This window comes from Megalops cyprinoides, chromosome 9 (genome assembly GCF_013368585.1).
Source record: "Megalops cyprinoides isolate fMegCyp1 chromosome 9, fMegCyp1.pri, whole genome shotgun sequence".
Lineage (NCBI taxonomy): Eukaryota > Metazoa > Chordata > Actinopteri > Elopiformes > Megalopidae > Megalops > Megalops cyprinoides.
In genome coordinates this window covers 29,888,175-29,911,158 of record NC_050591.1, presented here as the reverse complement: position 1 = coordinate 29,911,158, position 22,984 = coordinate 29,888,175, and the positions used below count along the sequence as shown (strand labels likewise).

The 22,984-nt window shown below is 42.7% G+C and overlaps 1 protein-coding gene across 1 annotated transcript in view; it reads right to left on the bottom strand.

The window, feature by feature from the left end:
• dclk1b (doublecortin-like kinase 1b) overlaps window positions 1-22,984 on the bottom strand; it is a 64,420-nt gene that overhangs the window by 19,512 nt on the left and 21,924 nt on the right. Inside the window, exons 4-5 of the mRNA XM_036536363.1 lie at window positions 12,886-12,985; window positions 10,306-10,422 (exon numbers count right to left, since the gene is read on the bottom strand). Of these exons, the coding sequence (XP_036392256.1) occupies window positions 10,306-10,422; window positions 12,886-12,985 (217 nt within the window). The remainder of the gene's footprint in view (window positions 1-10,305; window positions 10,423-12,885; window positions 12,986-22,984) is intronic.

The following is a 22,984-nucleotide window of genomic DNA, read 5'->3' as shown; positions in this document are numbered from 1 at the left end:
GCGCCCCTCGGTGGGAGAGGCTGCTGATTGGTGCTCACAAAGACTGAGGCAGGTCTGATGTCTTTTTGCCACCAGTCCAGAGAGGCTACACCGGACCAGACAGCCTAGCCATACATCAATGCCATTACGATTCTATTTCTGAGTGAAATATAGTGCTAATATAAGCTCAGAAAGGAGCATGATACATCTTCTCACTATGTGATCAATTGATTGAGGTTTCATCCATTTTGTTGGCTGGCTATTTTTAAGGCAGTCTATGAAAATCCGATGTTCTATCAGATAGCTCTCCTGAAATTGTATTGGCAGCGTGTACCAGCAAAGGCACAATGACTTACTACAGGGCATGTTGTTGCAATGACTGGATTCCATGTATTGTACATGTGTATTGATCGCTCACACACACACCCATAGACACGCTATGATTGAGGTCTTGTCACTGCAGATTAGAGCACGGTAGGAGTCTATCCCTGACTTCTTCTTTCCAACCTGATGTACAGGTCCATAGAGAATATCAAAAGAGACTATTTCAGAAGGGATTATTTTTAAGTTGGATGACTGTATACATGTTTGCATTTTATGCTTAAAATCACTTCCAAACACACTGTACACACTGAACAGCAGTTCTAATCTATGCTTCACTGAAACAAATCCATTAATTTGTTGTGAACTTTTGTTAAGGCACCAATGATCACACTTAAACCCTCTACCCAGAGTAGGTGTGGGTAGTTAATTAAGGAGAAGCATCAATATTGATCGTGTGACAGCAGCTCCAGGGATGCTGGTGCTGGTAGGCGGCACAGGATCCCAGATCCTAACTCTTCATTGTGTGACAGAACACAACGACCTGTCTGAGGGGTAACAAGATCATGGTGAGACTGAACAGTGCAATCTGCTGGAGGGTAACTGAGGTCATCACAATGAGACTGAACAGTATGATCCTTCAGAGGGTGAATGAGGTCATTAGAATGAGACTAAACCGTTTGATCCTTCGGAAGGTAACCAAGGTCATCATAATGGGACTGAACAATATGATCCTTCTGAGGGGTAACTGAGGTCATCAGGATGAGACTGAACAATATCATCCTTCAGAGGGCAACTGAGGTCATCAGGATGAGACAACCATATGATCCTTCAGGAGCTAACTGAGGTCATCAGGATGAGACAACCATATCATCCTTCAGAAGGCAACTGAGGTCATCAGGATGAGACAACCATATGATCCTTCAGGAGCTAACTGAGGTCATCAAGATGAGACTGAACCGTATGATCTTTCAGGAGCTAACTGAGGTCATCAGGATGAGACTGAACCGTATGATCCTTCAGTAGCTAACTAAGGTCATCATGATGAGACTGAACAACATGATCTTTTAGGGTTGTTACTACTTTTTTTTTTCTCGCCCTTGACTACCATGTAAAGCGTGGGTACTTGGGTATTGAGCAAGGCGCTATATAAATGTAACTTATTATATGACCATATTAGGGAAGCTCCGCCCCAGCTCCACTCACTCATCCCATGATTGTCAGTTATCACTGTAATCTTCTATGCTGGAGAAAGATATGCAGATCAGAACACTTTCATACCAAATTTTCAGACTGCACTTTTAGCTAGTCAATAAGGTGAGACTAACAGTAAAATAATACAGTCTTTGATTGACATTAGGAAATCTTCACTAACAGTAGTTTACATAGCACTACAGGGTTAAATGATGATAGTACCAAAAACTAGCAACCTAGAGGAAAATGTTAAAGCTTTGACAGACATTCACAAGTTACAGTTTCAAGCATTATAAAAGTAGCTATTTTTGAGCACTCTCTCTCATGCTCAACAAGTAGTTGATGCAATCACCTTGTCAATGGTTCTAACTTAATTACCATCTTTTCCCAGTTTTTTGTGGTACTTGCACATGCAATGTGGCTAACTTTTGAGGTTTCATAGTTGCTGCAGATAAGAGTTTGCTAAAGGGGTGTGAAGTTGTAAGTATGTACTCATATCTGACAACATATTCAAATACTTTGAAAAACACAAAATATCACCCAAAATAAATGTACCAACTACAAATTAATGGTGCACAAAATGTAACCCTGACATGAAGAAACTTTGATTATCAAGTCTTAAAAAGGACCGTAACTAATTATAAGTTTGTTACAGTATGGGTACATGAGGAAATGACCTGTAACGGTGTACGGGATAGTCTTAGTTGGCATGACTGAGAACTGTAACCCCGTGTGAGACACTACTGATGGGACCAGATAAGGTTCTATGGGAGGCAGTGTTTCTAACCCCACTCCAGAGGGCATGCTATGTCTGCTGGCTCTTGATCTTGATTAATTCAATCTGATAGAGAGATTAATTAAATACCAAACTGGAACTGGCGTAACTTAACAGGTACCTTCTGTTAGGTCTTGGAACGATACAAGAAAAGACATCTATAAGTAACTTCTGTTTATCAAAGCCCAATGAATGAGTTAACAACATTACAGAGGGTACAGAAGGTCGCTGGGGGCTACAGGAAACAACTGAACAACCAATCGAGCTTGACGTATACAGATACTCTGAATCTTTTCAAGAGGGAGACGTAAAAAAAAAAAATTGCTGAATAAATGACGGCAAGTGACGAGCAGGATCAAATTTACAGACAAATGAACCATAATTAGTTTAGGGCTCAGCTGGAGTGAAAACAAACAAACAGCACAGCGTGTCCTGGAAGCCAGGGGTGGGAGACACAAACACAGGAGGACTCGGCGTCTGTGAAGTATAACAGACGAGACACAGTTACTTCACCAACACTGGCTCTCAAAGACCCGTTACTGTCAGTGCGTGTGGCAGCTGAAGGTGGAAGGACTGAAGGGGACTCCCCCTGTCCCTCTCTCAGTGAGAGGGCGGCATAAGGTGGATGCTTATGTCTGATGCTGCAGGACACTCGCTTCTCTCTCTCTCAATCTGTTGAGGGGGCAGGCACATGGCAGCCCTGGCTCTGATGGGCAAATCTGGCTTTGTCAGCATGACTGGACTTACTGGTAACTGTGTGTGTGTGTGTGTGTGTGTGGGGGCAGCCGGAGAGGAGACACATGTCACCTCCTGTCCCTCCCAGGCACTGTCCTCGTCTCACTCACAGTTTGTTCTGCCAAATGTCCCCTTTCTTAAACACAAGAGTTGAGGCTTGTGTGCCTGTGTGTGTGTGTGTGTGTGTGTGTGTGTGTGTGTGTGTGTGTGTGTGTTGAGGAGATAACATAGGATACTAATACTTTTCATGCACTTGGGTAGATTTTATTTAATAAGATTTCTATTTGCAGGATGTGAATATCTACAATAATATCATGTAAAAAAAGGATTTAGAAGCATGGGTGCATGGATACAGAAAACAGATTGGAGGCAGCTTTACCAATTGGATTTACACTGAGGCAATGAATGCCTCTTCCTGGAATATGAAATTAAATAGCTGGAAAGTGAGATGATTATGCAACTGTATTAGAGTTAGTTTAAATCCCCTCCCATAATTTTGAAAACATTTCCATGGCAACCAAGGATGGCTCTTCTAAATCAGCCCCAGTTGTTAACGCCAAAAACTTAATTCAGGATGAACAGCATATCAATTTAAGATCGATTTCATCTCATTCAGATCCTGCAGGCAAAAATGATCAAGTCTGCAGTGCCCAAATGTGGACAGACAAGAATTATACGAAATGCATGATGTTATTTACTGAATACAGTACATATTTCATTTTGTGCAGCTGTGCCACCCTATCAAAACATTTACTGACAAAAACATTTAATGTTGGAGGGTCAGTGTGGCAAGAACAAAAAAGCAATACATGTGCCCACTGTGAGAAAGAAAATGCCTTTTCTACATATGATGTGATACTTGCTGTAGGTCAGTCTCCATAATAGCTGCCCTTACAGTAACGCATAAGAATTCTGCATGCAGTGTTATGACAGCTCAGAAGAAACAACCCTGCAATATCTTGATGCAACCCTGTTATTTTCCAAATGTTTTATTTACTTAGCATACATCAGTTGTCACTGGTTCTCCACAGGAATCTCACTACATCGATTTGTGCATAAATAAGGCCAATTTAGTTCAGATTGCACTGTGTCAAATGTGTCATAAATATCGTCATTCCACATAATGGTGTCAATCTTTACAATATTACGTGCTAGTGTGCTTGAGTCACAGCCTAATTAAACAGTGGACCTTTGTTGCACGGGCCAGATTCAGACCGAGGTTTTCACACCAGAAAAATGCTGAGAACCCTGTACAGTGGTAAGGGGAAGCATTCTGTCTTGCTCTGGATTTAATTAGGCCGCCTGCAGCAGTGCTGGAGAGATAATTAGTGCTAGCCTTACATGACTTACTGCCTGCTGATGGAGAGGTTCAATCAGAAAATTAATTCCATCAACAACTGAGCTGAACCGCTGCTGCCTGTGAAGCAGAGCCTGACCAGCTCCTTTAAACAAAAAAAATTTAAATGTTCACATCAATGTGTGTGCGCAACAGGGCTGAAAATGAGGTTAAATTAAAAGAGCTTCATTAGACTTCTATGTGTACATTACAGTTCTTCAAAATTATATGTCTAGACAATAGGATTCAAACCGTAATTCCCCCAAAACTGAAGCACTGAACAGGGAACCAATGTATATAGAAATCTTATGTTCACAAGTAGCATGGTTCTGCTATTTCATGTAGGGCATGTAAATTCATAAAGGCTGTTCTTTAAAAAAAAGCATTTGATTGTGTAATATCCATTTCACATGGAAATTTAATACTCAAAAAATGTCAATAAGAACTTGAAAATGAACCCTACTAAGATTTCAATGGCCCTTAAACAGCTGATTTATAAATGCGTGGCACAGCCAACTAAACACTTTTTCTGAGGGAAGTTCTCACAAAACAGGCTTTTAATGAAACCAGCGGAGCAATAATTACGACCCAATGAAGTTATGGTAAGGTTGATGAGGTTATTGTTTCTGTTAAATACCATAGTTTACCACACTGCCACCACATGAATGAGTCCATTATGGGGAAAAATAAGTTGGAAATTCTGCTCACCCACAAGCACTGCCCATGCCAAATTGCTAAATGGTTTCTGTTGCTGGGCCGAGATGACTGCAATCAGCTCTGAGTCAAACATCACCATTGTATCTTCTGCAAGTAATTGGCAATGACACATATTCCCCTGTGAAAGTACAGCTCAGTTTTAATTGCGGTGATATTTCAGTAATGCATGCTTCTGGGCTTGCAGTGCTGAAATATCATTCCAATGGGCCTGTGGAATCGTTTCCAGCCACCTTCCCATTTAACAAAGGGATCCATGGCATCGTACAACCAAACACCATTCCTGCGTAATCCACCTCCATTTAATGAGTACGGGGACAATTTTTCTTATCACATGCTACAACCTGCACTTACTGAATCTGCTTTCTCAGTCATTCTTACCCGAGCAGTTTGCAGTTCTTTTTTATTACATACAGTACATCCCTTCAAAACGGCTCACACAGTGTGAAATGTTGCTACAATCAAGAGGGTGACTAAAAACTAAAATGTGAGTTATCAAGTTTTTCTTTTCAATTATTTCCTCCAAGTTACATACAATAACGACAGGTATGGTAGTTATGATGTCACTGAAAAAAATCAAGGTACATCAAAACAGGGCAGGAATGGCTCCGTCTCTGTACACCTGCTCTGTAAAGCCTTGGAAATTGTATGGTAGCTCCCACAAAGACTGGCTTATGCTGTTGCTCTCAATCAGCTTTATTTTGACCGAAAGGGTTTCACAAAATGTGCACTTATTTTATAAACAGCAAAACTTACACTTGCATTTAAAAACTGTTGCTGTAATTCACAGAAAGAAGGCTTTTTTGAAGGTGTTTCAATTAATTTAATTAATTCGGGCAATCAGAGCAGATGACCGTGTGGTTACTGCAGCTAGGCCAACATAACCCAGTCACCTACAGCTCTACACCGCCATTATTAATCCGCTCTCTCCACTCGCGCTATTGAGCTCCTAAGCACACAACTGATGAGCCTCGGCCTGCACAAACACTGCCAGAGCAGGGCGCAAACCTCCCACTCCAGAACATGCAACTATGCATACAAAACACTCCTCTCTGCTCGACTCCGCTCCGCTCCTTCCAAAAGACAGGGGGAAAAAAAACCCAACCCTCAACAGACACAATTCCCCCATTACGCAACATACTTGAGTGACCTCGATTCTATGACTGCCCTCATGATACTGGTAGGGAAAAAAAAAAACGAATGGGTTTGCAATGGTAAGCCATTATGCATACTCTTCCAGATGTATTTTAATATATTCCATGTGAAAATCAAAATGGCTGCCCTCTGATACTTTCTTTCCTTCTACTTCCTAACAAGCTGGATGGTGCCCTGTACCCCTCCCTTTGGTCATCTGCCCCTGCTCCTCAGCCCCAATGTTCCATGTACAGAACATAGTGGCTCTTTGCTCCAAGTGGCAGAATGCAGAGGCTGTTCTCTACCAGACACCTCCAATCATCAACTTCTCCCACCTTCAGACAACTCGTCTCTTCCGATTGCACCTGGGCTCGTCCAATTTGGCCCCGTCTTACTCTGCCCATTTAGCCTAGGACCTTACGCGCACCTGTCTGCTGTAATTTAGGTGTACTGAGAGCCGACAACCATAATCAACATTATGATTTAAATTGGGGCCATTACAATTAGGCTTCAATCATAAATCATGACTAAGTCCACATTTTACTTTCAATCAACCTTGAGAAAAATGTCATCTGTACCTGCAAGGTCCAAATATTTTTCCCCCAAAATGATGTGCAGGTTTAATTTGTTTGCGCAGTCAAGGATAAGGTTGGGAAATGTTAACTTTTTCAAAGGGTTGGAGCAACGGCTCTGATCTGTTAATTATCCAGACAGGCTGGTAGAAAAATGACACGAGCCTGTCCAGGTTATACGAAGATCAGTGGATCCACACAGTTGCAGCGCAGCTTTGATCTTCATGAACGAACTCTATTTTTCGTTTTCAATTAAAGATCTAAACATTTCAAATAAAGATAAAGATTACTTCATTGTCATGCAAATGCATGGTTACATTGTCTAATTGGGCCTGGGCAACAATTTACTGCAATTCCAACTTGACAGGATGCCTAAAGTGTCAGCCAGCTACTCCGCAGGCGTCGCTAGCATCGCGTGCTTTGCCGGGTACCAGCTCTAGCTTCACTCATCTAACCAGGACATAATTTTGTCCTTCCAAAATGCTAAAAAGGAGTCTGACGGTCAACTTGGCGCTCAGTGTCTGCGGCTGAGAGGTTCATGTCACGTCCCTGATTAAGGACTTGAAGAAATGTTTCCAGTTTCCAGTTTGGTGTATACACGTTATGTCAACGGATATTTGCGTTTGTGACTTTGACTTGGTAAGATGTAACTTTAGTGCAAAGTCAAATCCGTAATCTAATCTGCATCTGCACCATTATGAGCACTAGAAATGCCATCAGAAACTTGGGATCCTATTGTGACTGCTTGGCATTATGCAAGTATGTCAGAATCTTGCAGCTTTGCTTAGTACAGTATGTTCACCAATACAAAAATGAATAAATTGCGCCATGAACCCACTGAGAAACATTTTAGAATATAGTATCAGTAAAAGCCCTGCCCCTGCATATTCAGAGTGAGTGGTTTAAGATAACATTTAATCACAGGAGAGCAGTCACTGACACGGTTGCAGTGCCAGTGTCCAGTCTACCCTGCTAATGTAAGCAGTGATTCTGGGAAGATCAGAGAGTGGTGTAGGAGGTGTAAGGGCTCGGCACACGCTTATACTGCAAAATTGTATAATTAGCAAGAAATATACAAAACCATATGACCATCATTTGTTTGTAGTAATACTTTGCTTACTGCAAAATCCCATCCTTTACAAGGTTCTTTAATGTTTCACTGCTAGATTTTATTTTCCTGTAGTAGCTCACAGTAGTTTGAGGTTAAGCTTAAATATGGTGAACTACCATTAAATACGTACATGAGGATACGTATACTGCATAATTAATACTAATACTACTATACTAAACTAATACTGCTGTCAGTACATTAAATATAGCACATATACGCAGGCACTCTTCCAAGTGGTGAACCCTTCAGGGAAGCAATTAAGAATCAATAAGAACTGATTCGCTGGACCAGCCCTGAGAGAAGATCCACATGCCCGTAATGCCAGTCAGACAGGAAGTGAGAGCCATATTTGTGCATTGCCATCATTGGCTGTTCCAACCCGGTCCTGGTTTCCACAGCAACCATGATGTACTTTTCCCTCACAGTGGTAATTTCTTCAAAAACAATTTCCCTGCAGAACTGGAGACAATGACTCCCGCCCCTTCCAGCCACCACACCCCCTTCCCCCAGTCGCCTGTGTCGCATTTTCAATCAAATTTCAAGAATGGTTTTTGTTCTGTCTGCCTTCAATCAACTTATTTTTAAAAAAAAAAACTATGCGTAAACTGGTGAGATTGTTTTGTGAGAGCAAGAAGCACATTATGTATGCATGCAATTGCTAACTCCCCCTGAGAACCTCCTCTCATCCAGTTAAGGACACACATTTACAGTGCAAAGAGATCTCAAAACCAACCGATTTTTTTTTTAAGGTCGTGGAACCTAATTATAAACGGGACTAGATGAATGCTTTCTGGTTTTACATGCAAGGCGTGGCACTCCATCCATTCAGTTGCTTGCAGCAGAGTTGCTGACGTCCCACTGACTTTGAGATCTGCGGCCCACGCACTGACTCAGACCTCACCTGTCATCCGTGGTCACGTTTTGTGCCACTTGAAGCCCAGGAAGCCGGGCAGGGTGACCCAAAGGAGCAGCGCAGGGTTGCCGGCGTGAGCAGCATCCCACAGTAATCAATCACACACACACACACTCTGTCACACACACACACACACACACACACACACACACACACACACACACACACACACACACACACACACACGACAAATGTATAGTAGGTGATGTAAAATTTTTCCCACCTGGCATTGTGAAATTACGAGGAGATGAACTGTATTTGTAAAAGGAAAAAAAAACTGCCTCTTTTCAAAGGCTTTGTCATTTGTAATTCAGAGTGGTTATGCACTCTGACTGAACTTCAGCTCAAATAATGGTTCACATGCTAAAAACATGCATAGGACAATCTCTACACATAAAACATTTACATGGAAATAATGTTAAAATCTCTAGATACCGTAAAGGCTTTGTTAGGGAGAAGTGGGTTAATCAACACTGAGCAGCTTGATGTGTCACTGTGGCAACTCGCCTACCCTCTAATTACAATGACAGAATTTCATAATACAGACATACTTCACTCACTCAGTCACTCACTCTCTCTCACACACACACACACACACACACACACACACACACACACACACACTCTTACATTCAGCATCGGCCCTGGGAATAACATAGTGTGGAACTGTCTAGTAGCTCGCCCACACTCTACTGCTACAGCTCAATTTCTCAACGTCTGGAACTTTCTGGTAATTCATTCATATGCTGGCAGCTACAAAGCAGCAAACTTAAACCTTTAAATATTTTCATGATTCAGAACCATTCACTACTACTTAATTCATCACAATGTTTATTTAATAATGTTTAAAGAATCAGAAACAATGTAGATGTCTCAAACCCTACCACCTCCATCAGTGCAGGCTTGAACCCCATGTTCCAGGTGCATTAGTCATTATTACACATTCACACGGAGGGAAACGCACTTGCAGCCTGCTGTCAACCCCACTGGAAAGATAGACTGCTTTAGGGCACAGATCTCCACTTGCCTGACAAGGAGGATCCTATTCCAGGAGCCTCTCCCACATATCTACAACACTCTCTAAAACGAAGGACAGCTGAAATGGTCAAGTCAGGACAGTGATAGGATGGATCAGGTGGCAAGCTCCTGACTGAAGCTAAAGCCGGCAGACAATGTGGTGCTACAGAAACTGGGGAGCCCAGGTCTAGACTGAGCTGGGATCAGTCAATTTTCTGATTTTCTGTCTATTTGTCAGGACATATTCACGAAGCTAAACCTACCCATGGACACACAGTCAATAGCATCCATACATCTTCAGAGCCAATGTGAGGAGGGAAGTGGAACGTGGCCCAAAATCTCCCTATCGCTGAAGATGCATAAAGGACTACACACGAGAATTTGTTGTTTCAAGTAGAAGAACATCATCTGGGTTTTTTCACCACGGTGCAATGTATAATCAATCGCTCACACACAGTACGCGGACGGTGACAGGGTATGGTGGCAGGGTCACGTGGTCCTTACCTGAACCAGTGGACGCAGGGGACTTGCTCCTTCGGGACGGCCCTGCACTGCGGGGGGACCCCCTGCCCTGCATGGTGGAGATCCTGCCGTAAGACGTGGACTTCACCACCCTGCATTCTGCACAAAAAGAGCACAGGCACACGGTGAGCTTCATACCTTTACTGTGGACCGGGAACAATCGGCTAACACCAGGATCAACATTTGATTCAGATTTCTATCCAGCCGACACTTCCGATTCGCCAATCAAGAGTGGAAATCAAGGCCAATGGATCTCCTGTGAAAACCACCGGTCTGCCCTATCCAAACCATCCACACTTTTACCATGACTTTACACTCAGCAAACCCACACTACGGAGCAGCCCCTGTGACTATCGTAAGCATGAGAAGAACCCGTTACGTACATACCCGGAGCTCGTGACACACGTGGTGTGACTCCGTGACATGTGAGAGAATCACAGGGACTGTTTGTCCCTGGATGCAAGAACCTGATAGGCCCACAGACTGCCAAAAAGCATTCTGCTCATTCAAAATGATCCGTTCCTGTCATCCTTTCAGAAACTCTTAGCATTGGAACACATGCTAAAAGCCTGCATGGTTTACTGGGAAACTAGAAAACTAAAAATAACACGCTACCACAACAAGCTCTACACTGTATCTCCTTCTCACCAACGTTGAAGAAATCCCCTTTATATTCCATTATATTGCACGGAATAGTGAAAATAATATAACATTTATATTATATGACATATAAAGGAGAAGTAAGATTTAAATAAGCTTTTATGAAAGTTGAGATGATACAAAGGAAGACTTCTATCCAGAAGACTGGAAAACACTGAACACGTAAAGCCTGTCTGTGGAACCTGTCTGTACAGTGTATATGAATATCTGGAAGCTTCTGAGAATTAAATTCTTTCAAACTTGAAGAGAGACAAAACACAAGATCAAGTGCATAAATAAGAAAGCTCTCATCACCAACACGTGTTGTACAGACGCTTGATTACAGCACTTGTCTACGTGTAACTGAATATGATCGAGAAGGAATCATTGCACCGTGAAATATATTTCTGAAGTCTTGGAGACGGACGAGCACCAAGCCATCAAGTGAGCTCACTTGACATTCTAAAAGAGTACAATTTACTGATTAATTGTGCTTAATTACTGTATTTTCCTACACAGGAATCAAGCCCATGCTAGCAGCTGCTTCTTAATTCGGCAATAAGGAATAAAAAGGCCTAGAGCACACCACTTGTTTTCCACGCAGTTATCACTTTAGAGGAGTAATTATTTAAAATTTTTTGCACGTTAATTGCTGACAAAGTGTCAGAAAGCAAATGCCAGCAGTAATTAAGCGCTGGAGTTTGACGGTTACAATCCCAGCAGTGCTGTCTCTGATCAGAAGTTGTACTTTGTTGTTCAAAACTACCTGACCAAAAATAACCTTTTTAACTCCCCCATAATCGTTGTCACAAGATTAATTTGATGTTTTTATTTTCACATGCCACCAAAACCATGAAAAGTAAGATAAATAAGGAAAGAGGCGTACTCTGCCTCCATTCATAAATACTGGTTAAGACTCACTCAGGTCCACATTCAATTTAAATACAAAGTGCTTTGCCCTTAACTTCAATGTGATTTTAAGCAAGTTTCTTTGTAACAGAGCATTATGAATACGGAAGTCACTTGTGCTTAGATCAAATATGGGCCACAGATCTATAAACTAGCTTTCCTTTTGGGCCCTTTTTGGGGGAAATTTTAGAATGTCTGTGGGAAGAAAAGCACTTTTGCAAGGCTGTCATTGATCCCACGTGTGCAGGCACGTCATGTCCGAACGCAGCAGGAGGGACGGGGACTCAAAGTGCCCACGCGCTGTCAGGACCGTTTGTCACAGAGCCCCGTCATCTCGGCTTGGCCACACTCCTACCCTCGGGGACATGCTATCAGCGATCTTCATCTGTTACGCTCCACCCCCCCCATCCACCCCCACCTCAGATCTGACCAGCCGGGGGGCTTCTCTCGGCTGCAGTCCATGGGAGATGATGCAGACTGGGGAATTCGTTTCACTGGCTGCTCCTTGAAATGCGGGCTCCCCAGAATCCTGCCCAATCGACACTAAGCTTCATTTCATCCACCACCTTAACCGTAGTCCATTTTTCTTAGAAGAGTTTCAAATGGGCAGGCTGGCATAAAGTGCACGAGTTGTAAGTGTAAGACTGACAGAACAAGAGACACAGAGAGGTAGTTGTGCCCACACTCCCATCAGGCAGTGAGACATATGATGAGCACTTGACACTTTAAAAGGAGTACATCACTGTGGCATTCACACTGTGACAGGAAGTGAAGAGGTCGTTATTATCCATAATGTGTGAAGTTCACAGATCTGAAAGTTGTTATACTTGTGAAAAGCACCTCTGAGGGACCAAACATACACGCATAACACAGTGAGGTTTATTTAAAAGGTATATGTGTAATGTAAATTACTAATAAAGTACTATGAGGAAAACTACTGCTGATTTTCCCCAGGGGTCCATGGGGAGACCTTTTTAAAATAAACAGCAACAAATAAAAAGTTGCATCTCTCACCACTTTCATCCAGCAGGAAGTCATCCTGATAGCGAAACTTCTCAGGGCCACAGGCAATGAAGATATCATCATCGCCAAAAAAATCCTGAAGGCACGTCACCTGAGAGAGAGACAGACAGCACCTGTCAGTGGAAATGCAGGATCACAGAACTCCTGTATCACACACCTGTGTCAGAGAGATTTGGTTTCTATTCTTGGTCTGCTGGCTGGTCTTCTGCCATGGCAAATTGGTGAGAGGACTCTGGAGTTCTGACTGAGCTTTAACCTTTAGTCTTATATAAAATCAATTAGCTGTCCTCTGTTCTTGAAAGGCAGGGAGGAGTGTGACAGCCCTCTGCCCAACAACACACTGACAACCCGAGGGTAAAGGAACACTGCCTGGCTGTAAAAAATAATAATAATAATTATAATAATAATCAGAAAATGCAAGAAAACAGCCATGTCCATCACTGGCTCTCAAACACTGAGACACAGAAAAGGAATCATCACGCACACAGTGCATCAGATCAAACCTCTCAGTACAAACACATAACACCCTATCTAAACACAAATCATTCAAAAACAGTATCTGTTCAAAGACTGAAGACCTAAAGTCTAGTAAATTTTCAGAGCAGTTATTTCAGAAAATTACCCTTCCAGTTGTAAAATAACATTCTGGCCAGATACAGTTTATGAATTCTGCAAAAATTATAAGTAATACTTACTTAAAATAACATTAGAATAACTTCATGTATTAATATGTACAGCTTCCTTTATCACTGCAACCAAAAGCTTTAGTGCTGCCCCTCAGGACCTAGTGAGCCAGGCTGTTTCTGACTCATGTACTGATCCTACTGCCTCACACTCAGTCAGACTCCACCAGGACCTATCCTCCCTCAGTCACCCCAAACACCATGCACCACGCCTGAGGTACAGAGGGTGGAGTTAGGCCCAACAGCCCATGGTCAGGGCAAATTCCTGTCCAGGGGAAGACCAGCCTAGAGAAGGGCTGGAGCACTGCACTTGGGCTGGGGTGGAGAGAAAGATGTGTAAGCCAAAGGACAACTTCAGTGCTTCTCAAGGCACTAGCAGCACAGACAGTCTTCAGTGAGACAAAACGCAATGTGATCTGACGGTCCGCGTGTAAATCATAAACCTTCAAATAAAAGCCTGATAAAATGGCCCACTTCACACCTAATCACTTATGCATGTCCCCCAGAAAAATACCCTTTCTGGGCAGTGCAAGATCAGCCTAACTCGTAACGGGTCACACCGCCACTCCGAGAGCAGGGACCACTTATGGCCAGACATCCGCCTGCAGAGAACCCTTCAACGGGGCGAAGGCTCATTTGTGTGTGCAGCGACACCCCGGACCGTTATGAATGAGGGGAAATGGGCTGAACCCAATCTAAATTCCAGAACTGGAGTGTTTATTCGTTTGTACGAGAAGCGGCGTTGCCGCAGCAACGGTGACGTCATCCAAGCGGCCGCAATGTCTGGCTCTGCAGCAGAGTTGATTCACTCTGCCTTTGATAGTGCCGCTCAGCTTCGGCGCGGCTCCGCGGGTGCGAGTGAGGAGAAGTTACCTTACTTTAATTCTTTATTTACTTTCGGAACGATGCCGCTTCGTGAATTACAGAAGGAGTTATTATTTTGCACAACCTCTTTCACGGGAACCACACCTGAATAGGGAGGCTGTGCTGCAGCTGCCTGAGCAAAAAAACTTTTTTTTGCATTTCCAGAAGGTTCCTGTCAGATCACTTACAGGGAGGCAGTGGGAAAAGTGTAGGGGGGCAGCCACTGACAGATTGACCATTACCGTTTCACCCCTCACATGGGAAATCTTCGTTTATCTCCATAAACCCGCCTGCAGCAAAACCGACCAAGTCACAAATGCCTTGCCTCCCACAACTGAGCCAGTTCAAACACTCCACTGATACCATCAATGACTCCACTGCTAACACCGCCGGTTTGAGTAAACCAGTCCTCCAAGCTGAAAGCACTGCCCTGATCGATACTTAATGTTAGCTGTAAAGCCCTTTTGGCCAGAAGTGGCAAACCTGCAGTCCTTCAGAGCTTCATGCACGGGCCCTGATGCAAGCATGAAGGATGAAGGGGAAAACCTCTTAGCTATGTATAAAAATGTTACCATTGGGTCCTGTGATACAACTAAAATGCAACACAGACAAAGATAAGAGTGCTGTTCAGCAAGTAATCCTCGTCTTCAAACCAGAACCATAACACCAGCAGGAATGCAATGTGTACTTTACAATACCGTCACCTTCCCCCTAATGTGAACCATAGAACATACAAACGAATACACACATAGATAACCAACATATCTGGCGGGTCTCAGTATAACAAACACATCAGGTACTAGAATATCTTCACTGTGGTCCATTATGGCTCTATGAGTCAGGATGGCTGGACTGCATAGAAGGGATCCAACTCATCCTACAGTCTAATGTGGTCCTCGATTAGCCCTGCATCACTAGAACATCATGAACAGGCACTGTAAAGAGGAAGCATGCATTAGCACCCACATCTCAGACCCTGTCCTTTGATCTGACACACAGGCTTGCATTCACACCCATACGCAGCACAGTGGCACAAAAAAATGCAAGACCACCACAAAATATGGATCTATTTGGAGAAAAATACAAATACTAATCAAACTATTTAGTCAGCTGGGTCCTGCAGTTTCAAGGCAGGCTTAAAATATCTGTTTCTAACAGAATCTTACATCTAGTTGATGCTGGTGGTCAGAAATACTTGCAGTACTGTGCGAACTCCTTTTTTTCCTTCTCTGCAGAGGTTAACCCTCAATTGTTAATGGCAGGTGCAGTTATAAAAACCAGTAATATGCCTTTTAGCATAAGAGGGGTTTTGTATTAAACAGCAAGACCGCATTTGAAAAGAGCCAGAAACACGATTCATATGCTTTTTTTTTGAGCTCTGACTCCTTACAGATGAACAGGCTGCAGTGATTTCCCCCTTGCAACTTTTCCCTCTACTCCTCATTAAGACAAAAGCAAAGATGAGGCTCATTAAATATGAGAGAACAATCACCCCCTCTTTTGCAAACAAACACCCTCAGAGTCAGTTAGCATTCATTTCTTCTTACAAATGGCAAATAATGAGCAAAAAAAAAAAAAGTTGTGGAACAATACAAGAACGAAACATGGACTGCAGTTCTTATATAACTGATTAGCATAAGGGGAGAGTTCATAGTTCTGAGGGAACGGAAAGATTAAACTTTCATAATACTGCGTAATTCTCCGTAGAGCATAACAGCTGATGCTCTTATAGGAAAGCAATCAGTGTCACATCAGATCTGCAGTTTGAACGCTCCCCACATTGCAGAACCTTGGCACCATCTGTGCGCATTCTCACCTTTACCCAAATGAGAGCTGCGGCACAAGAATCAGACCCGACGACGGTGGAGCAGTGCACCTTGCACAAGAACAAGCTGGCGGTGGCAGAACCCTTTTCCAAGCCACGTTTTAAACGTCCATCCAGCATAACACAAGTAACAACAACAACTTAACTCGAGTTCTATTTAAAACACCATTTCCTTTTCCGAGATTTTGTGGAAAATTCTGAGAAGAGTTTCTGCAACAATCAACCCCATGGTGCTCCGTGACCCAGAAAAGCAGAGTGCGAAAACAGTCCTCGCAAACAAAAACACGAGAGCCCTGCTAGGTGACCCAGCTTCAGGCAGTGTTCTGCAGCTCAGAGGAGACGGAATACCTCACAGGACTCTTTCAACTGACAGAAGAGACTTAAGAAACTTTCTGTGCATGTCTGCTCTTTTGCATTATATTGCAATATTCTCATGTAACAGACACTCTTATTCTAACTTAAGGTACATAGGTTACATTATTTTTTATTTATTTTTTTACATGTTTTCCATTTATACAGCTTGATATTTACTCAAGCAATTCTGGGTTGAGTACCCTGCCCAAGGGTACAACAGCAGTGCCCCAGCCGGGAATCAAACCAGCAAACTATTGGTTACAATTGCATTTGCAGACATAAATCATATTTTCGCGCAGAGATCTTAAACTTTCAGGTGTAATGGACACCAATTCAATGGGGACATGTGGAACAATTAGACAAATTGTACAGCTGTGAGACAGGAAGTCTAAAGGCCAGTGAGCACAAAGGCAACTTGGAAAGATTCACGAGGAAATGGGAATCTTAAGACATGATGTAAAGTTGCGAATGATGAAAAGCCTTCAGTGCTTAGTACAGTATGTCACACTTAGCAATAGGTTACACCAAACAAAGGCTGAGACAGGATGTCCATTTGCTGCATAACCTTTGACTATTGCTGACACAAAAATTAATTTAGACCATTTACTATTAGTGATGTAAACTCTGCATCATTAACTAGCAGACACTCACATTGCATCAGATCTTTGACTAAACGATGCAGACTTTGGACTATTACTCATAGAAACATAGCAACATGCATTTGACTATCACTTACAAAAAGCATCAGACCTTTGACGATCACTGACACTAACAATGCATTAGACCTTTAACTCCAGCACGTACAATATATAACACTGGAAACAGTCTGAGTCTGAGTCTGAAAGGTCTTAGTATTTTGTACTTTTCTGGTGAATTTTTACCGACACAAGATGTTAGCATAACTCACCATGTAGCTACACGAGATATCTGACCCATTTCTATGAGGCCTTCACCACAGACCACCTTCACCGATCCAACACAAGCAGAAGCAACAGCACAGGCAGTGAGAGCAGACATTCAGTAACTGGGAAACAGTGGGCTATATAATCTGAGGCAAGACCAGTGGCCTCAGTGAATGGGGCAGCCAAACTGGTCCCCGTGGACACACTTACCACAGGCAATCGTGCAGTTGATGCACACTTCCCTCCTTTTTTCAGCCATTTGTTCCCTGGGAGGAATCGCTTCTATTTCACGCACAATGGTCCCTAGCTCTGCAATGAGTACTAAAGTCATCACAGCCTGCAGGCTGAGCTCAAGATAGCTGGCAGAGCTCTGGTTTGTTTTTCATTTGAAGTGGGAGAAAGATCAGTGATGTGTTCAGGCACGTTAATGACTTCAGTGGTGCCACATTGATGGTTGAAAACGTCCTTGGCACACAGAGAAAACAGCAGCAACAGCAGCTGTCTGAAAATGAGGGGGGGGGGATTTTGGGCTAAATACCATAGCAATTTCCCAGCTCTCTCTGCAAAACAAAGGATTTTATTTCTGATCACTAATTATTCTCCTTATTATTTTTTCTATAATAAAGTCTACGATTATGTCTGTGGGAATGAGGTGAGGTTGACGGCCTGCATTTTCCCTTTTTTCTCGGATAAACAGGTCTTGACAGATCTTTGGTGGGACATTTGTCTTGCTGGGCTCCGATAAATCAGTACAAGACACTGCCAGGGGTGGACAGAGATCACATGACAAGTTACCATGGTTACCAACAATACTGTGGGCGACCAGTCTTCTTTGGTGCCTAAGGACAATAAGCCAGACAACAAGAATACACTCTTTCAACGGACCTGATTGATTTCTTTTAGAAAACACAAAGAGTGATGTGTGTTCATGCTGCTCGGGTGATGAGAGCGACATCAGTACAATGAGCCCAATGCTGTCTAGACCGGTTAATAAGCACCTCTTCAGGCAGCTGACATTTTTACATGCACATTAATCTAAAATGTGACACTAAGCACATTCATAACCTGATACAGTAGCACTAACAAGGTAGCAAAGTGATAGTTGCCTCCACAAAGACGGCATCTGGGAAGTGGCACAAACTGGAATAAAGCACTAGAATGTTCTGGAAGCATGATCAGCCTGCACCAACAGTTTTCTCGGTAAGCTCATTCATTCAAAAGGCCTGGTGCCTGACAAGAAGCCAACTGGTTTCACCTTCCACTGAATCCGAACTGCAGGAGCTAATGGTTGAGAAACATGTTACGCGAGAACACCTATCAGCCCCGAGGAACACAAACTGCTTAGCTGAACAGTTCCAACCCAAAATTTTCAGGTTCAGTGCACTGAAGGAAATGATCCGGTTTGTTCAGCTTTCTCTGAAACATATCCAGGATACAGGAAAAAAAAAATCATTCATCAGAGCCAAATGTACACAAATTACAAGTAATGTCAAGACAAGGTTGGGCAGTATTTTTGATAGCCACAACATGGCTTATATTAACACAGGACAGTGACCTTAACGTGTAAGTCTTGATGTCATAAAAGATACTCCAGAATTTTTTTAAATACATTTTCAAGTAAGGACATCACTCCTAAATCTTCTCTGAGTTAAACTTGGGAAATAAACTCTTTTTTAACCCTTATCTTCATAATCAGGAAGAGAAAGAATCCAAACCCTTCTTAGATTGTCCCTCAGGAAGGTCATGTCTGGAAGAAAACACCCAGAGAGGAGCTGATTTTATACCCCTTCTCTGTGAAAATACAGTTCTGGCGTTGTAAGCAAATCGATTAATTAAAAGCTTTCTGCACATTGCACTGCTGTTACGTAAGCCATCAGCTGAAGCAGGACCAAGTTAGCAGACAGGTAGACCTGCTGGAGACAGTGTCAGCAAGGTAACTGCTAAGAAAGCGCTTTCCCCCATTAGAAACCAGTTACATTATTCCACACAATGGGTCTCATTCGTTATGCTTTAAACCTGCAGTACTGTACATTTTATTTTTTTGTCATGCCATTATTTTTTGTGGAGATGGATGACTTGGAAAAAATGAAGCTCTAGCCAGTTCCCCAGTTAGCAATGACACCATGGCATACTTTGCCACTCTTTCACAAATGCAGTTTCCCACACCAAAACAGCAAACAGCCAGCTGTGTTCTGTGGAAAGCTACCTTCATCCATTGAAACAAAATAAGTTGTGAAAACATATAAATACAGTATACAGCTGATTGGAAATAACAGAACAAATGGCACCTATCATCAAGAGTGAAAATACTGCATTTCTGCAGAAAAATACAAACACAAACGCTATTCTATCAACAGAAATAATTTGAAATGGTAGTAATTAAAACATTGCAAAGGCAGAGAAACAGGACTTCAGGACAGCATAATGATAAAGGTAGCAGCCGTGGTCAGACAGTGGTTAAGTGGTGGCTTAGTGGTAAAGGGGAGGGCCTGTAACCCAAAGGTTACCAGTTCAATTGACTACTGGGGCACTAGGGTACTTAACCCACAATAGCCTCAGTAAATATCCAGCTGTCTAAATGCATAACAGGTAAGAACGGTAACCAATTCAAGTTGCTCTGGACAAGAACATCCACTAAGCAACTAAATGTAAATGTATACACTGCAGTGCAACCTTCGTTGTATTTGTGTACAGACTAATGAGTCTGGATTCTACCTACCAGCAATACACTCTGTCCTAAACTTCGACCAACACGTTCAAGAACAGTTCTTTCACAACATTTCTGCACTGAAGTACTTTGCTTCCATACTTCTATCAGCAAGCTGCGGGTTTAGACTTAACAGGGAAGCAATGCGTAGGAATTTATAATGACACAGGAGCAGCAGCAGAGCGGCTGCACTGACTAAGAGAAACGGTACTGGCAGTCTCTTGTGCTTTGTGTCAAATGATTGACACATTGCCAGTGGATAATTAGGATAAGGACAAAAGAGGTCTATATTTCAGGAGCGTGTGAAGCCGGTTACTGATGTCATTTTGTTCCACATATGAATGTGTACCGTGAGCTCCCTTCCAGATTTTGTCTGGGGGAAAAACAAAAAAACTGCAATGTGCTGTACTGATAGGCAAGGTCCCTCTTACTGTATGCAGAAAGAAAACCTGGTGGGGGACGACCATACAAGGGCATATATGCATGCATAATGGGTTCCAGTGGAGAGCTTATACAGAAAATAGCCTTTAATCTCTCAAACCACGGTAGCCATTGGAAAATGAGGGCCTTTTTCATTCTTTTGAAAATCTCTAGTTTGTTCCCACACCTCATTTTCACTGCCTGTGGTAATGCCATAACAACATTTACCCTGTTATTTTCAGCAATTTAATGCCACCCAATTCACCAATTCAAAAACATAAAAGGCAGCCCTGCCATTCCCTCCCCTCTTTGCCACCAACGCTACGATGGCAACGTAAGACCGAATGTCAGAATGCACAAACTCTTGCCCGACTTTTTTCATAAAGAGACTAATGGGAGATAGAGCCCAGAGTTCAATGCCATCAATTATATCCAGCTGGCGCTAGAGTTTACCTCTGATCAGCGCAGCTGGAGAAATGTACGGCTCTTTCTTTGTTGATGTTCCATTACATTATTGGCATTGAGCAGACGCTCTTATCCAGAATGACTTTTTTTTTTTTTTTTTTTTACATGTAACCTATTTATACAGTTGGATATTTACTCAGGCACTTCTGGGTTAAGTTCCTTGCTCAAGAGTACAACAGCAGCAGTGCCTCAGCAGGGAATCGAACCGGCATAACCTAAAGGTTATAAGTCCTGCTCCATACCACTATGCTATACTGCCGCCACCATGTATTTTGTCTCACAGGTAACACAGAGTGAGCTACTTTACACACACACACACACACACACACACACGGCAGCACTAGCCTGCCTGCTTGCCCGCCCACACACACACACACACACACACACACACACACACACAGACACACACATACGGCAGCACTAGCCTACCCACACACACACACACACACACACACACACACACACACACACACGTCAGCATTAGCCTTACATTTCACGTTAAACAGTGAAAAGGGATGAATGAAGAGCGAGCACCTCGCCAGCCACACCAAGCCAGCTGGCGCAGCCGCGGTTCACACAACCATGGGAGAAATTCAATTTACCACAGACATAACCGTCTAGCATTGCTGCCAGCCTCTGATGTTTGCATCATGGCCCGTAACTGACAGAAGGATCCACACATATTGCAGTGAATGTTTCCATGGCGAGGCGACTCTGTCGCGGTATATCACAAACCAAGCACTAAAAGCACTCAAGGTGCAGAGAGGAGGGAGCAATGGCTCAGACGTGCAGTGCAGTACGTTACAGGTACTGAGGACAGAGGGTCACCAGCACACTGCACATCTGGCATTTCATCCCAAATGGCCAACAGTTACCATAGCTGGGTGTGCAAAGAATGCTCTGTGAGATCTGTAGACCTATCCCAGGTGGGCTTGAAATATCTCAACCCAAAAAACATAAACACTCATGTCATTATATTCTCATCGTTCACTCACTCACTCACACACACTCACTCGCTCGCTCACGCACAATGCACAAGCTGATTCCGATGGTGGTTCTCTGACAATAGTTAACAGCTTCAATATTGCGTGTTAGGCAAATTAATTCAGTGATTTAAGTAGGTACAGCGGCTTTTTCTTTTGGTTCAGTCACAGCTGTAAGGGGTTATAAAACAGTGACACCATTAATAAGTGAATACAATCTGTAGGTAGCCACCTATTGTACTAAAGGAAGCTTACACATTACATAGTACTGTGCCAGTAATCCTTCTAGAACAGCACATTTGAAATGTATTTGAAGTTTGTTTTCACAATAATAATTTCACCACATAGATGGTAAAGGGCAACCATACATCAATGTGGCAATGAAAAGTCAATAAACAGTGCAGTTGTGGAAATTATTTGTTATTGTTTCCTTGGAGATGTAGGGCATTACTGAGGTAATGACTCTCCCTCAAAAATTGTGGCCCAGTGCGCAGTCAAAAGTCCCAATGAAGACATTTCAATGCTATGTTGAAGTATGTCTCAGAAACTGCGCAATAATTCATCTTTCTATTGATAAAATATAAAATGACTCTCACTGAAAGAATTACCTGTTCTGCCTTGAACAAGTAGTCAAGGCTAGAGCTCTTGTTTTGTGCATTGCCATCTAGTGGATAGTTAAGATATTCTCAGTACAAAAACAAATGTTGCTTTTCATCGTCATCTAGTGGTCAGATGAAGAACTACAGATAATAATAAGTAGTAAATTGATTTCATCTCAAATTTCCAATATATTATTTCTTCCTAATAAACAACCCAGATCTAGAAAATCAGCTTTAGATTTTAAAATGAACCATGTCTGATATACGCCTAATACATCTGCCACATGA